This window comes from Lontra canadensis, unplaced genomic scaffold, assembly GCF_010015895.1.
Source record: "Lontra canadensis isolate GAN:19392208 unplaced genomic scaffold, GSC_riverotter_1.0 scaffold58, whole genome shotgun sequence".
In the NCBI taxonomy this organism is placed as follows: Eukaryota; Metazoa; Chordata; class Mammalia; order Carnivora; family Mustelidae; genus Lontra; species Lontra canadensis.
In genome coordinates, this window is record NW_022631052.1 from 7,004,794 (window position 1) to 7,020,775 (window position 15,982).

Genomic DNA, 15,982 nt, shown 5'->3' on the forward strand with positions numbered 1-15,982 from the left:
CCCTCCGCGGTGTGCTCTTCCTAAGGCGCTCACGTGGCTGGGAGAGGACTTAGAGCGGTAGACGGTTCAGCAGTAGCCCCAGAGGCATTATCAGTCTGCAGGGACTACTGGGCAGGCGTGAAATAGTCTCACCCCAGCTGCGGCCCCGAAATCTGAGGACGAAGCTGCGGGGAGTCAGTAAGGGCTTTTATTCCGACCTCCTCTGTGTTGCTGGCCCGAGACCTCTGAGCGGTGCCCGTGCACTCAGCCAACCGACCTCCGTGGAGGGAGGAGACAGGCAGGTAGAGGCGGTTTGTTTTAAAGTCCGGTGTAAGAGTATTCCAGGCTGGTGGAGAGGAGAAAGAAACCACCTAAGTGCGGCATCTAAGCTGTGTTTGTCTTCACGGCTGTACAAACTCACCAGGTCTTATGTGGCTTCTTTAGTTACCGTTATGCCCAAATCTGAGTTAGGGTAGACCAGCATTACATTTAATTCAGATCACTAGGCACTACAGGGTGAGCCCTGATGGGTCCAAGTGGGTTTTAAACCTAGACTTTTTAGAGACAGTAGGGCTACTTCTATCTTGCCTTTTTAGTTAAGTGCTTAATACCAGGAGAATTTTTTTTATATTAACATATAATGTATTATTTGCCCCAGGGGTACAGGTCTGCGAATCATCAGTCTTACACAATTCACAGCACTCACTGTAGCACATACCCTCCCCAATGTCCATAACCCAACCACCCTCTCCCTCCCCCTCCCCCCAGCAACCCTCAGTTTGTTTCGCGAGATTAAGAGTTTCTTATGGTTTGTCTCCCTCCTGATCCATCTTGTTTCATTTTTTTCCCTCCCTACACTCCACGACCCACCCACCCTGCCTCTCAGATTCCTCATATCAGAGAGATCATATGATAATTGTCCTTCTCTGATTGACTTATTTCGCTCAGCATAATACCCTCTAGTTCCATCCACACTGTTGCAAATGGCAAGATTTCTTTTGATGGCTGTGTAATATTCCACTGTGTATATATACCACATCTTTCTTATCCATTCATCTGTAGTTGGACATCTAGGTTCTTTCCATAGTTTGGCTATCGTGGACATCACTGCTATAAACATTGGGGTGCAGGTGCCCCTTCAGATCACTATATTTGTATCTTTAGGGTAAATACCCAGTAGTGCCATTGCTGGGTTGTAGGGTAGCTCTATTTTCGACTTTTTGAGGAACCTCCATGTAGTTTTCCAGAGCGGCTACACCAGCTTGCATTCCCACCAACAGAAAGGGTTCCCTTTTCTCCACATCCTTGCCAGCATCTGTCATTTCCTGACTTGTTAATTTTAGCCATTCCGACTGGTATGAGGTGGTATCTCACTGTGCTTTTGATTTGTATTTCCCTGATGCTGAGTGGTGTTGAGCACTTTTTCAATGTGTGTTGGCCATCTGGATGTCTTCTTTGCAGAAATGTCTGTTCATGCCCTCTGCCCATTTCTTGATTGGATTACTTGTTCTTTGGGTGTTGAGTTTGATAAGTTCTTTATAGATTTTGGATACTAGCCCTTTATCAAATATGTCGTTTGTGAATATCTTCTCCCATTCTGTCAGTTGTCTTTTGGTTTTGTTAACTGTTTCCTTTGCTAATGACAGGAGAATTTTTAATAATGATGATTAGTTGAAGAAATACAGGGAGCCTCTCCTATGCTTGGTATTAGATCATTTGCCAAGAGATGCAGTTCTTTTTTTTTTTTTTTTTAAGATTTTATTTATTCATTAGACAGAGATCACATGTAGGCAGAGAGGCAGGCGGGGGGGCGGGGGACAGGCTCCATGCTGAGCAGAGAGCCTGATGGGGGCTCAATCCCAGGACCCTGGGATCATGACCCGAGCCTGAGGCAGAGGCTTTAACCCACTGAGCCACCCAGGTGCCCCCAAGAGATGCAATTCTAAATGAGACCCGTTTAGTCACTAATGAGCTGTTATTCAAGGTGAATGCTAATTACTTCAGAAATTCATCATACAAAGTGTTCACAGTGAATGTTTTATATGCACTTTAGTGAGCTGTGGTTTCCAGACCGTGTAGCTCACCCATTTAAAACATACAAGTCGGGGGTGTTTAGTATATATACAGACATGTACTGTCTTCACCACAATCACTTGTAAAACATTTTCATCCCATAAAGGAGAAATCCCGTGCCCCTTCTCTCCTTTAGTTCAGCTTTGTCCCGTTTCTATGGATTTGCTTGATTCTGGACAGCCTGTGTGGATGGAACCACTTACTGTGGGGCCCTTCGTGTCTGGCCTCTTTTTCTTGGCACGATGTCTCCAGGGTTGATCCATGGCGTAGCAGGTTCCGGCGCTTTGTCCTTACTGCGGACGAATGTTCCAGTGTGTGCATTTACCTTTCCTCACTTGGTGGACGTTGTGCTGTTTCCAGTTTGGGCCACTCCAAGTAACGCTCGTGTGAACATACATGTAGAAGTTTTGTGTGGATTTTTCCACGGTGGTTTCCGAGTAGAGAAAATCCAAACATATTTAAACATGACTTTTTATTTAAGACCGAAGTGACTAGCTTGGCGTGCAGATTCCAGGGCCGGAAGAGAGGCCTGTGGCCCGGCCCGAGCCCCGGCGCTCAGCGCGTTCCCCCGCTTTCCCCGCAGAGAGCTGCTGCGGTGCGAGGCGGCGCTGGCCCGGCTGTACTGCCGCGTGGCCCTGCTCAACATCTTCGCCCCGAAGCTGCCGCACTTGTTCACCCGCCTCTTCCACATCCCCGCCATCCGGGACATCACCCTGGAGCACCTGCAGCTGCTGTCCAATCAGCTCCTGGCCCCTCCCCTCCCAGGTAAGCCTTGGCTTCTGGCAGGCCTAGTGACAACAGCTCAGGGTGGGGCGGCCCTAAGCGCCAGCCCAGCCCCAGGCAGGAGAGTGGGGGTGAGGGACTCGCTCTCCGGGTGACACAGGCCTTCAGCTGGTGTAGATAAACGGCCCTAAAGAGTCGCGATGGTCTGGGCAGCACTTGCTCGCTTTAAAAAATGGAAGTATACTACGTGACCTGTTTAGTCCTTGACCTCCTAAGCACTCACTGAGCATCCCGACCAGATTGTGGGTCAAGGAAAATTTAAGCATCACTTAAGAAGTCCTGTCACTGTACTGTGGCCAGAGTCATTGTCAAAGCATTGTTCAGAAAGGAAAATGTACCTTTTATGAGACTGACGTGCTACCTGCTGCGCTAACGAAGCACCACCTGAGAATGTACCTTTTACCCAGCTCCTCCACAGCCAGCCTCATTGGTTCATTGTGACTTCCGGTGGAGCTGTTTCGGTGGGCCAGGCTGTGTGTATCTCCTAACCTTGGGGCCCTTGGTGAGACTTCTGGTGAATGCCAAGCAACGAACCTGCTTAGCCCAGCCCAAGACCAAGGGGCCCCTCTGTCTTCCCCCAGCACCTCAGCCTCCCCTTAGCCTCCCAGCAACTAAGACGGGAGCTCAAGGCCCAGTGGGCATCTGCCAGCTGTGGAGGTCCCAGTGAGTGTGAGTGTGCTAGAGTCCCTGGCCCACCCCCAAGAACTTAGAGGCTCCAAAACATCTGGACAGCTTTAAAGCGTTTGTGGAAGAAGCTTTGCCGTAATAACCTCACACTGGCTTTACAGACTCCCTAGCAGCTCCTTGGGGCAGCTTGGGAGGGGCCCGGGCACACATGTAGATCAGGCTCTGGGAACCCCTGCATCCAGGCAGCTCCATTTCTGTTTCATAGACCTGGGGCCGCCACTTCAGATTTGATTTTAGAACAGTTTTGTTGCTTAAAAGAAAGGAAAAATTTAGACCGCTGATGTGAAACCCCGCCCCCAACCTGCCAGCCTACAGGATCTGATCAGTAATGTCACCTCTGAGACGCTCTGTCCGAGTTGCCCCATCCTGGTTTTCTGGGCAGGCTGCGCGCTGTCCCCCACGTCTGCCCACCACTGGCATCTGTGGTCCTGGCAAACTCGGGTTTTCTTTCCTGGCCGCAGATGGCACCATCAGCTCCAGCTCCATCCTCCTGGCACAGTCTCTGCAGCATTGCGTCCACTCCCAGAACTGCTCGGCCACAGACCTCTTCTACCAGGGCAGCTCCCAGACAGTGAGAGAGTGGCTCCACGTGGCCGTCACCCGCACCCTGCACCAGGGCGAGGAGAGCCTGCTAGAGCTGACGAAACAGATCTGCTCCTTCCTGCAGGTAGACGACTAAAGCTCTCATGTCCCTGCACCGGGCCTATAACTTTTAATTAGAAGTCTTACTGGCTTGCTATAAGTGACCCTCTTCCCCAATCCCCCCAAGCCCCGCCGAACCAGTCTCCTCTTCCTTGTGGCTTTCCCATCTTGTCCCATCCATAGTGGCCTCCCTCCCGGACGGCTTTCTTGTCCCTAGGATCCTGTGGCTGCATATGTGTTGGCTCTGTCCTTTGCCTGGGAGTTGGGGGATGAAGTGCTCTCCTGTGTGTGTGGCCTGTGGCTTTCCTTGTTGAATCTCTCTGCAGACAGCGCCCGAGCAGTTCCCCTCTGAGGAGTTTCCGATATCGGAGTCCAAAGTCAACATGGATGTTAATTTCCCCGGGGCGGCTTTTGTCGTCGTGTCTTGCAAAGAAAGTCAGTCTGGATTCCGCAAAGAGTAAGTTGCCCGTTCTCTAGGAGAGCTAATGGGAGAGAAAACTGGAGTCTGGTGAAACTGACAGAAGACAAGCTCGAGTTGTTTCTACTCGTTAGTTAACATGCACCGTATTTGAAAATAGCCTATAGCTCTTCCCATATTTCTGTGTTTGGGAAATTCATCCTTATAAAGAACGACCTTCTAGGACGTGGTGGGAATGACTCAGAAATGCCCACTTCTTACCCTCCATCTCCTCCCTGGTGTGAGCAGCCGGACCCTGCTGACCCTCCTCCCCTCCCCGCTTGCTCCACAGCTCCTCCTTGTACAAGGCGCCATGGGCACGGGTACTCGTGTACGGGCTTGGCCACAAAGTCAAGCGGAACGGCCAGCTAAACCTGATTGAGGCCGTCTGTTACCCACGGGATGCGTCTCCGGCCAACACCGGCCTCACGCCGCCGCCTACCGCCAACCAGTACCCTTCGGTGATCCTCTCCACAGATAAGGTCCACATCAAGCTGGGTATGTCTCTGAGTTAGCGCTTGGTAAGAAGAACACTGTGAAGTTATTTTTGGCTTTCCTTCTTTCTGGAGATAGAAAGGATCTTGTACGTTGCTATGTGTGGTCAGTAAAGAACGGAAGTGCTCAGGACAGTGTATTTTAGGGGGAGGAGATGAAATGAGCGCCTTTCCTTTCACAAGTGTGCACTCTTTAGAGTGACCTGAACAGAGCGGTCCTTTAGCAGCAATAATCCCAGCTGCCTTCCTCCAGCGCTCATTAAAACTGAATTCTCTTGGGTGCGAGTGGATCCCTGGGGCTCAGGCCACAGTTAGCATCTGTGGCCTGTCTCCGTGGTAAACAGCCCGCTCGCCGGGCCAGGAGGCCCAGTGGGTCTCGTCTCCCCAGCATTCTTTGCTAAGCCCTCGTGGGTTTAGGGTTAGGGACGGGCTCCCCCTCTGCAGATCCCAGAGGCCACCCCCCACCTCTGCACCCTGGGCACCGGGGCCACCTAACTGTTTCCAACAAAACGCAGAGGCAAGGAAAACCTGGTCACAGACTTCCACTGCACTTCCTGTCCTGTTTGATGAGAAAGGAGGGACCCAGGTTTGCTAGAGAGGATTCTGGAATGTAGCTGACCTCCCAGGCAAAAATTGGGCCTTGGCTTTTCTACAACCCCTGTCCTACAGACCTTACATCTTTAGGGAATGAAACAAAAGGAGACTTTGCTAAACAACTTGATGATCTCTCTTCGTTAGGGCTGATTTTTCTCATAGTACTTGGCCTATACTGGCTGTTCTTTAAACTTTATAATTAAATAAGCACAAGATCTCTATCTTCTTACTCCTCGGTTATCACCATATAAACGTTCACCCCAAAATGCAGGTCAGTCAGCATGGTTCCTCCTGACTTCCAAAGACCCCAGGCCCCTGATGGCCTGACTTATGTCTGGTCAGGCCCTGCAGCAGGCCTTGGGGTGCAGTGCAGGGTGTAAGGGGGGAATCAGGCCTTAGGGCCTTTTTCCTCTCACTGCAGCATCTCTGGCCAGATTCAAGCCATGGCAGTGACACAAGGTAATAAGAGAAAAAGCCCGGGCGCCTGGGTGGCTCAGTTGGTTAAGCGTCTGCCTTTGGCTCAGGTCATGATCCTGGAGTCCTGGGATCGAGTCCTGCATCGGTTTCCCTGCTTGGCAGGGAGTCTGCTTCTCCCTCTGCCCCTCCCTCTTTTCATGCGCTCTCTCTCTCATTCTCTCTCTCAAAATAAATAAAAATCTTTTAAAAAAAAAAAAAAAGAGAGAGAGAAAGCCCAAGGTCCTGGGAGTGCTAGTCTGGGGCGCCCCTTCCCGGTCCACTCTGTAACCTGATACAAGTTTAATGGTCTCGTGGGATTGGAGCCACACAAAATGGCTAATTATTTCTTTACCAAGCTGGGAATATTCCAAGGAAGCATCTTTTAAGGTCTGACTTAGTATTTCCATGCCGGCTTATCAGGCTGGTTGGTATCTAAGCAGCTGGGGAGTGTTTCTCCTTCCCCATTCTCATTGCTGCCATTTGTCCCTTGTCACATGGACAAGTTGCAGATGAGCATTTGGCTTTCCAGGCCCGTTCTTACACACACACCCCTGGTGGGTCTTCTTCTGAGGCTGGTTCGGGCCATGTGCCACCAGTTATGAGCCTTCCTCCTTGGCCATTCTTCCAGGGGTGTCTCCGCCTCCCGGAGCCGTGCTGGTGTTGCATTCTCTGCCCCTGGAGTTCCCTCTGGCTATGGCCTTCGCGGAGCAGCTGCTGGCCTGGAGATCAGAGGATGGCGAAGGGAGATCCGAAGATGAGCCCGACACCATCCCGACATCTGTCCTCCTGCAAGTTGTGGAGCTGCTAGGTAAGGCTTACCTTCCCTCGGGGTTGGGCCTGGGAGAACTGGGGGAGCTAGCTGAGGAAGGCGATTGCCTGCTGGTGGCCTCTTGTTCGGTTGCTGTCATTTGAAAAGGGCTTGTATTTATTTATTTTGAGAGAGAGCGTGGGCGGGAGGGGCAGAAGGAGAGTCAAGCCCCCACACAGGGCTTGATCTCATGACCCAAACCAAAAACCAAGGGTCAGACACTTCATTAGATAATCCTGTGGCCTTACCTCATAAACGCTTGACGTGCAGGGGGTTCTCATTTCACTAACCATGAAAATGAGATTGTTTTTTAATTAACATATAATGTGTTATTTGCCCCAGGAGTACGGGTCTGTGAATCATCAGGCTTACACATTTCACAGCACTCACCGTAGCACATACCCTCCCCAGTGTCCATCACCCAGCTGCCCCTTCCCCCCCCCCAACCCCTCCCCATCCAGCAACCCTCAGTTAAGAGACTCTTATGGCTTGTCTCCCTCTCTGGTTTCATCTTGTTTCATTTCTCCCTCCCTTCCCCTATGATCTCACTGATACGAGGAATTTAAGAAAATGAGATTTATTTTATCACACTTTATTTTTTTTAAGGTTTTATTTACTTATTTGACAGAGAGAGCATAAGTAGGCAGAGTGGCAGGCAGAGAGAGAGGGAGAAGCAGGCTCTCCACCATATAGGGAGCCCCATGTAGTGCTCGATCCCAGGACCTTGGGATGATGACCTAAGCCAAAAGCAGCCGCTTAACCAACTGAGCCACCCAGGAGCCCCCGCACTTTTCTTTATCACAAATACATGCCATTTTTGTAGCTTTGGAGGTCAAAGGTGGTGTGGGAGTAAATAATGTTGCAAAATCAAACATGGTGACTTAGTAGTTCCTGAAAGGGTTGCATTTTGGTAAAACTCATAGAAAGTTAAACTTAAGAGTTGCACATTTTGCCTTTGTAAATTCACCTCAAATTCTAAATAAATATTGAACTTCATTAGTGTAATGTATCTGCTTAAATGTTTAGGGACAAAACAGACTAATGTCTGCAACTAATTTTGAAATAATCAAATATTAAGCTGAGTTTTTGGGTGAATAAAGGGGTAGATAGGTAGGTACATAAGAGCAAATACCGCAGAGTGTTAGCAGGAGGACCGAGGTGGTGGGCCTACGGGCATTCCCTAAGTAGTTCAGCTGCCCTGTATTTTTGAGATTTTTTTATAATGTTGGGGGGAAAAGATGTTGCAAACTTAAGTGCACTCAGGGGTCAGAAGCCAGATGGGGGAAAGAAGAGGGGAGTGGGCCAGGCACCTCATGCTCTGTCAGTCCCTGAGCCCTGTCACTCCTTGCTACGCGAGAAGGTGGCCCCAGTCCTGCCAGCTTTTAGAACTTTTTATTTCAAGAAAACTCAGTAATGTAGATACTGATGTGAATTTCCCGGTTTTCAAATGTTAGCGACTGAATCAAATTCTTTGAAATACACCGGGCGAGGGATCAGGGAAGGTGAGTGGGGGACCACCGTGGGAAGGAGAGGTCTGTGGGCAGTCTTGGATCATGGGCCGCCATTCGCAATCTGGGCAGAGGAGAATTCTAAGGCCATCCTATTACGGAAATGACAATTGGCAGAGGAAGGACAATGGAGGGGAGGTCTCATGAGCATCTGAGGGCGGGACCGTGGACCCTGTAGGCACTTGTTCTCTCTGAATGGCTTCCTGAATGCCCGCATGGGTTCCTTTCAGTTAAAGTTATGAAATAGCGTCACCCCAAGAGATCAGGCAGCTTAGTGTGAATTTAAGATGCGTGTCTGGCACAAAGGGGATCTTGGTACAAACCTGTGACCCATCTTGTTGTTCAAGACCCTATTTCCTGAACTTCAGTCCTTCTCATGCCATCTTTTTATGTGATTCCCACCACGTCTACAAGTCATGCCTGTCAGCATTTATTGATCTGGTTTTTGACAATCCGCTCTCTGCTCCTTTTTTTAAAACTTTAATTTGAAGGCTCCTGGGTGGCTCAGATGGTTGAACATTTGCCTTCAGCTCAGGTCATGATCCCAAGGTCCTGGGGTCAAGCCCCACATTGGGTTCCATGCTCAGTGGGGAGTCTGTTTCTCCCTCTCCCTCTCTGCCCCTTCCCTCCCCACTCGTTCTCTCTCGATCTCAAATAAATAGTATCTTTTTTTAAAAAGGGGGGGAATACTTTATCAGTATGTATTTCTGGGCTGTGTGATAGAATTAGATTGTGTGCCCCTGGTAGTAACTACCCTATGGTTTGGGAAATAGTGTTCTCATGACTTCTCACCAACTTACTTGAGAACCTTATGAGAAAGAAAGAAAATGAGTTTTCGGTGTGAGCCACTGAACCTGGCTCTGTGCGATCATACGGCCCCGGGGTTAAGGCCATGGGCTCTGGGGGCAACCAGCCAGACTCGAGCTCTTTGAGCCTCTGTTTTTTCATCTGAGAGCTGGGGATGGATAACATAGCGTCAGGAACAGTGCCTGGTACAGAGCAAGTGCTCTACCAACGACCGCTGCTGTTACTGTTTTGTATTTGCTTCAGGAAACTTCCTGTGGACCACAGACATGGCGGCCTGCGTGAAGGAGCTCGTTTTCCATCTCCTGGCGGAGCTGCTGCGCACGGTACATACCCTGGAGCAGAGGAAGCACCCTGCTGGCCTGTCCTCCTCCATCGCCCTCCAGCTGAACCCCTGCCTGGCCATGCTGATGGCTTTGCAGTCGGAGCTCCATAAGCTGTATGACGAGGAAACCCAGAGCTGGGTCCCGGGCAGTGCGTGTGGAGGCTCGGCGGCAGCGGCCACGGACCAGGGCAGGTTCTCCACATACTTCCATGCGCTCATGGAAGGCTGCCTGGCGGTGGCTGAAGTGACCCTGCCCACCAACATGAGTGTCACAGCCAGTGGGGTGACCTCTACGACCGCCCCGAATCTCAGCGACTCCTCATCCTCCTCGTCCTCTTCCCCGGGACAGACACCACAGAGCCCCAGCCTCCTATCGAAGAGGAAAAAGGTCAAGATGAAGCGGGAAAAGGCCTCCTCCTCCGGGAAGCGCCAGTCGTCCCGTTCGGTGGAATCGGACCCCGCCATGCTCAGCATTGGGGGCAGCAAGCCGGAGGACATGCTGTGGTTTCATCGAGCCCTCACCCTGCTCATCATTCTCCGACACCTCACTAGAAAGGACCCACAGGGTCTGGGTGTGACAAGCGACGCCATCGCCGACGCCTGCCAGGCACTGGTTGGCCCCACGGCCCACAGCCGCTTGCTGGTGATCTCTGGAATCCCCACCCACCTGGACGAGGGCATCGTCAGAGGTGCTATCCGCAAGGCCTGCAATGCCCATGGCGGGGTCTTCAAGGATGAGATCTACATCCCCCTGCAGGACGAAGACCCCAAGAAGCCCAAGGACAAGGCCGAGGGTGCTGATGGCAAAGCCGAGCCGGAGAAGACCCTCGGCTTCCCCAGCGCGGACAGTTTGGAGGTCAGCACGTCCAGCAGCCTGACCCCTGCCATGAGCATCAGCGCGTCTGCCTCCACCAGTCAGGCCTCCATCTGCAGCTCCCAGGGGATCTCGCAGACCGTCAGTGACCTCTCTGTGGATCCACTGCCCTCGGGCCTTGAGCCGCCCGTCCCTCCCGGTGTACTGGAACCCCACGTGGTGTCCAGCCAGGAGAGCCTAGACATCTCCCTGTGCAGCACTGGCAGCCTGGGCAGTCTGGGGAGCCTGGGGGAGCCACTGGACAACGCGGAGACGGCCTCTGTGTCAGACATGGGCTCCATGTACACGGTCACGTCCCTGGACAACCAGCCCCTCGCGGCGCGCCCCATCAAAGGCTTCGCGGTCGTGGAGGTAACGGCGCTCGCGCCTTGGCAACCACTAAAGTCACAAGCAGAGCTGCTGGGATCCCCCCAAGCCCCTCTCACCCTTCCAGCATGATTTCCCGGGGATTAACTGACAGGAGGCGTTGGGGCACGTAGGGCGCTCCCTGAGGCAGCTCTTGGAAGCCGCCACGATTTATCATGTTGATTACGTGTCTGAGGTCACACCTCCGACAAGAGTGGTGCCAAGTCTGATGTCATGAAGTAAATGCACGTCGTTGCTGAGTATGGAAGGGAGGCAGAGGGGTGCGAGGGGCCTGACCTTTCCTGGGGGATGGGCTTTATCAAGTGCATTCCAGCTCGGGCCCGCCGGTATATTTGAGTGGCCCCGGGTTGTTTTAAGTGTTGCCATCGGCAGGAGGGGTCTTCACTGATCCTTGCGAGGACAGACTTGCCATTCTGCTCCCGGTGGTTCTGGGTTTCCAGACCACGTTTCCACTTCAAGATCCCCTCTGTTGCTTGGGCCTCCTTGTTTAGGAATCCTGCCTCCTGTGTCTTCACCCCTGTGTAAGGGGAGTCAGGCTCCGAGTAAATCTGTCTTCCTGCTATTGGATGCTGTGAGGAAGGCACTAGAAGGGAATTTGTGTGTATCGCTTTGCTCTCCCAGGGAGCTCTGGCAGGAGAGTTCCAGAAGCCAGTGATTGGTTTCTTCCCCAGAATCATTTCTCTTAATCTCTGCACCTTCTTCCCGGGGGCTTCTCAGAGCTGAGCGTGGACCCTAGCTCCCTGGCCATCGGAGTAAAGCCACAGACCCGGTTAGGGTTTAGCAACAGACGTTTCCAGCTGAGATGTTCCCCATCAGGTTACTGCTGTTGGCATGTGGCAGAGACACTCCCAAGGAGCGCGGCTCGCAGGAGTCCGGCCGCACTCACAGCACTTAAGACAGGGAGGGGATTTGAGGACAGAGCCGGAGGGAAAACAAGGTCATTCCCCTACTCCAATCCTGATCCTTTGCTTTGTTCACACAGATACGATCCCGAGCCAAAATTGAGAAAATTCGAGCAAGTTTGTTTAACAATAATGACTTGATCGGTTTGTCAAGTTTGGATGGCGAAGATGAACTGATGGAGATGTCCACGGAGGAGATCCTCACCGTGTCCGTAGTAAATCAGAGTCTGTTTGATACACAGGGAAGCCCAGGCTTGGAAGATTACTTCAATGATAAGTCTATTAAAGGTGGGTTAAGGATTTTTTATTTGTGATTAATAGACTTTTTGCGAACACTTTTAAATTTACAGAAAAAAATTAACAAAGTCTTCTGCTCTCTCTGTACCTAGTATGCCCTATCTTTAACATCTTACCAAGGAAAGAACTTCGGGGGGCACCCTAGGGGCTAGAGACTTGGGAAATGAGCAGGGCCCATGGGGAAACAGACAGACGTTCTTTGCTTGGCTCACGGAAGCTGTCAGAGCTCTGAGGGCCATGAGGGCGCCCTTGCCTCCAGCCTGCTATGCGCCAGCCCACGGAGCCCTCCGGGAAGGGCCGTTCCTATGCGACTGACGAATCACTAAATTCTACCCCTGAAACTGATAATATACTGTATGTTAACTAAATTGAATTTAAATTAAAAAAAAAATTGGGGGCACCTGGGTGGCTCAGTGGGTTAAGCCTCTGCCTTCAGCTCAGGTCATGATCCCAGGGTGCTGGGATCGAGCCCCGCATCCGTCTCTCTGCTCAGCAGGGAGCCTGCTTCCTCCTCTCTCTCTGCCTGCCTCTCTGCCTACTTGTGATCTCTCTTTCTCTCTGTCCAATAAATAAATAAAATCTTAAAAAAAAAAAATTTAAAGTGGGCTTGCATTCAAGTCCCATTTTGCTTTTTGTCTAGCCAGACTTCGCTTTGTTCAAGTTCAGGTGTATTTACTGTGTTCTGTCCTGTGGAGCTAGAACATACCAAGTACATTGCTGGAAATCATTTGGTCATATGCCCAAGGGCAGTAAATGCCTCCATCTTTACACTCATTCTTGGGGAAGAAACAATTCCATCTCCTTTTCACCAAGTCCCACTTTGTCATTCTGACAACTCTTTGTGGGTGGACCCTGTCTGGTGTCCCCAGTTCTTCTGTACGATGTGGAGCGTTCATCAGGACACAGCCCCGGGCCCCGCTGAGCAGAATCAAGCAGCAGACTCCTGCCTGAAGCCAGCAGCTTGCCCCAAGCCCCGGTCCAGAAACAGCAGTTTTTTCTTCTTCTTTCTATGATTACACTCCTTTGTGTGGTCATTTTTATTTTCTACTAGTGTTGCTCAAAATTTTTAATCCATGTCCTTTTTTCTAATTCTTTAATATTGTTTGAAATTTCATGATAGAACTGTAGAATTTGTTTCCTGTTCTAGGAGAACAAAAATGTAATACCGAATATGGGTTTTGTTGTTGGCTTCAAATTTTTATCCCCGAGTTGTAAAATTTTTGAAATGTTCGCTGAGGGCTAGTACCAGGGTGAGATAAGGGAGACCTTGGGCACAAAATTTAATGGGCTCCAAAAATCTCAGTAAGCTAGATAAATAATGTGTGTGTGTGTGTGTGTGTGTGTGTGTGTGTGTGTGTGTATGTATCTTTTTAGGACTTATAAAATTTATTTGAGAGAGAACATGAACAGGGTGAGGGGCATAGAGAGAAGCAGGCCCCTCTGAGCAAGGAGCCTGATATGGGACTTGATCCCAGGACCCTGGGATCATGACCTGAGCCAAAAGCAAACACTTAACCCCCTAAGCTACCCAGATGTCCCTAGATAAATAACATTTTAATTGAATATTTATAGAAGTCAGAATTAATAAAAAATATCCATGATGAACAAAATAGTAAAATTTTAAATAAAGACAGGACCAGTATTACTGATTATTTCTTTTGGCTTAGGCTTTAATGTGGCTTGGCACAATACTGTTGATATTTTGCTCGTCATGTGGGGTTTTTTTTGGTATTAATTTTGGTTTCTTTTTTTTTAATACTACATTGAAATATGTATTTTTTTAAAGATTTTATTTATTTATTTGAAAGACAGAGATCACAAGTAGGCAGAGAGGCAGGCAGAGAGAGGAGGAAGCAGGCTCCCTGCTGAGCAGAGAGCCCGATGCGGGGCTCGATCCCAGGACCCTGAGATCATGACCTGAGCTGAAGGCAGAGGCTTAACCCACTGAGCCACCCAGGCGCCCCCAATTTTTTTTTTAATTTAAATTCAATTTAGTTAACATACAGTATATTATCAGTTTCAGGGGTAGAATTTAGTGATTCGTCAGTCGCATAGGAACGGCCCTCAATCCCAGCACCCTGGGATCATGTCTGAGCCGAAGGCAGAGGCTTAACCCACTGAGCCACCCAGGCGCCCCTGAAATATGTATCTTGATCACGGAGTTTTGGGGGGATCTTGCCCCTGAGGGGACTGCCTGGCTCCCCTCACCCTGTGTTGGTCCCAATCCCTTATTGTGCATTTGGCCCCCAGCGCTCTGTGGCCCGTGTGGGGATAACTAGTGTAAGGTCTGAGACCTTTTTCTGCCTTAACTCATGGTTTGCCAGCCTTTTCATACTTCGAATCTGAATTTGGACCGAGTTCCTGATCCTGTTATAGTCAAACCTTCCACATAAGGTACTCGGTCTTTTGGTAACATTAGTGCCGCACGCATTTTGCTAGAGACTAAGTTGTGGTTCTGCTGAGTCAGCTCTTAGGGCTTGGCCGCCTCTTCTGCACCCCTGACCCCACACCGTCAGTCTGGAGGCCCATGAGGTTTCTGATCTCCTGTTCCCACAGCCAAGCCTGCCCTGGGGGCAGCTGTGGTGTGTCGTAGGGAGAGGCCGGCTGTGGGGCGGGGGGGCGGGAAGGAGAAGGGAGTGAGGAGTGAGTCCGTGCAGCCCCCAGCCTGGGCCCCCGGCCACGAGAAGCGTTCAGTTAGGGTCCTGATGGGCCACTGGGGTCCACCTTCGGGAGCACTTATTTGGGCACAGAAATATATTGTTTTTCCTGTGCTCTAGGACAATTTTCTACCGGCTCATTGTGCCAGTCTTGAACCATCCTCTCTAATAATGCAAAACTTGCTTGATACCTTGGGCTTTGCACTAACTGTACTTGTAGGCTCTGTATCCTGTCGTTCTTTGGGAACCGCCCATCACGAATGTATTAAGGTAGATGAAACTGCCGTGGTCAGTAGCCGTAAGAGAACTGTGGCTTGGGCCCCGTGGAAGCGTGTTTCTCACTCGTGGATGAGCCCAGGGCAAGGGCTGAGGTCCGCCATCCCCGAGGCTGGCCATTTCCGTGCAGCCAGTGGAGGGAGTGGGCTCAGAGAGCAGACTGGCCCGGGAGTGGCTCACATCCCACATCACAGCGAGAAGGCTGGGGGCGCGCCCAGAAGGGGGAAACCAGGTTTGGGTGCAGAGCTCTTCATCACCACTAAACGTCTGTTACCCACACGCAAAAAATGAGTTGTTTAGGAGACGCAGACCGCTGCGAGGAAGTGTGCTGACGTGGCCCGTTCACGGCAGAATTGTTTTGTCCTCTCCCCGCTTCGGAACAGGCGAGAAGCTGGTGCCGGGTGCCAGAGAGGTGCTCACGGAGATATTTAAGAGCTGTGCCCATTCCGAGCAGATGCTGAGCCTGACGCCAGCGAAGCCCATCAAAGTGTCGGACATTTATCTCAGCAAAGAGCAGATCAACTCCCAAACACCAGGCAACCTCCTCCACCTCTTCTTCACCAACGTCCGGCCTCCCAAAAAGGTGCTGGAGGACCAGCTCACCCAGGTACCCACCCGCCCCCCCGCCCCCCGCCACCCACCCCTGCCGGCCGCGCTGCTGCTGGGCCTCGGGAGCGCCTTCAGGCGATCCTGAGGACCCCTCTCTGCCCCTGGGGCCCCGCAGATCCTGAGGAAGTACGGAGTGCCGAAACCCAAGTTCGACAAGAGCAAGTACAGCAAAGGCGGGAAGGAGCAGCACCCCGTGAAGGTGGTGAGCACCAAGCGGCCCATCACCAAGCCGCCCGCCAAGGACAAGGCCGTGCTCAACAGCGTCAGGTGCGCCTCCTGGGAGATCGGCGCATCGGGCGGGCGGGGCACCCGGGCCGCCGCCTCCACGGCTTCCTGCGAGGCCCTCCGCACGTCTGGGAGCAGACCCCTTGGCTCTGCTTTGCAGCTCCGT

At 51.3% G+C, this 15,982-nt stretch overlaps 1 protein-coding gene across 9 annotated transcripts in view; it reads left to right on the plus strand.

Annotated features, from left to right (window-relative positions):
* HECTD4 (HECT domain E3 ubiquitin protein ligase 4) overlaps positions 1-15,982 on the plus strand; it is a 186,823-nt gene that overhangs the window by 156,479 nt on the left and 14,362 nt on the right. For all 9 annotated transcript variants that reach the window (XM_032876243.1, XM_032876244.1, XM_032876248.1 and 6 more), the window contains 9 exons: positions 2,636-2,817; positions 3,984-4,189; positions 4,491-4,621; positions 4,914-5,119; positions 6,794-6,973; positions 9,532-10,835; positions 11,833-12,040; positions 15,366-15,589; positions 15,707-15,858. In XM_032876243.1, coding sequence (XP_032732134.1) covers positions 2,636-2,817; positions 3,984-4,189; positions 4,491-4,621; positions 4,914-5,119; positions 6,794-6,973; positions 9,532-10,835; positions 11,833-12,040; positions 15,366-15,589; positions 15,707-15,858 — 2,793 coding nt within the window. The remainder of the gene's footprint in view (positions 1-2,635; positions 2,818-3,983; positions 4,190-4,490; positions 4,622-4,913; positions 5,120-6,793; positions 6,974-9,531; positions 10,836-11,832; positions 12,041-15,365; positions 15,590-15,706; positions 15,859-15,982) is intronic.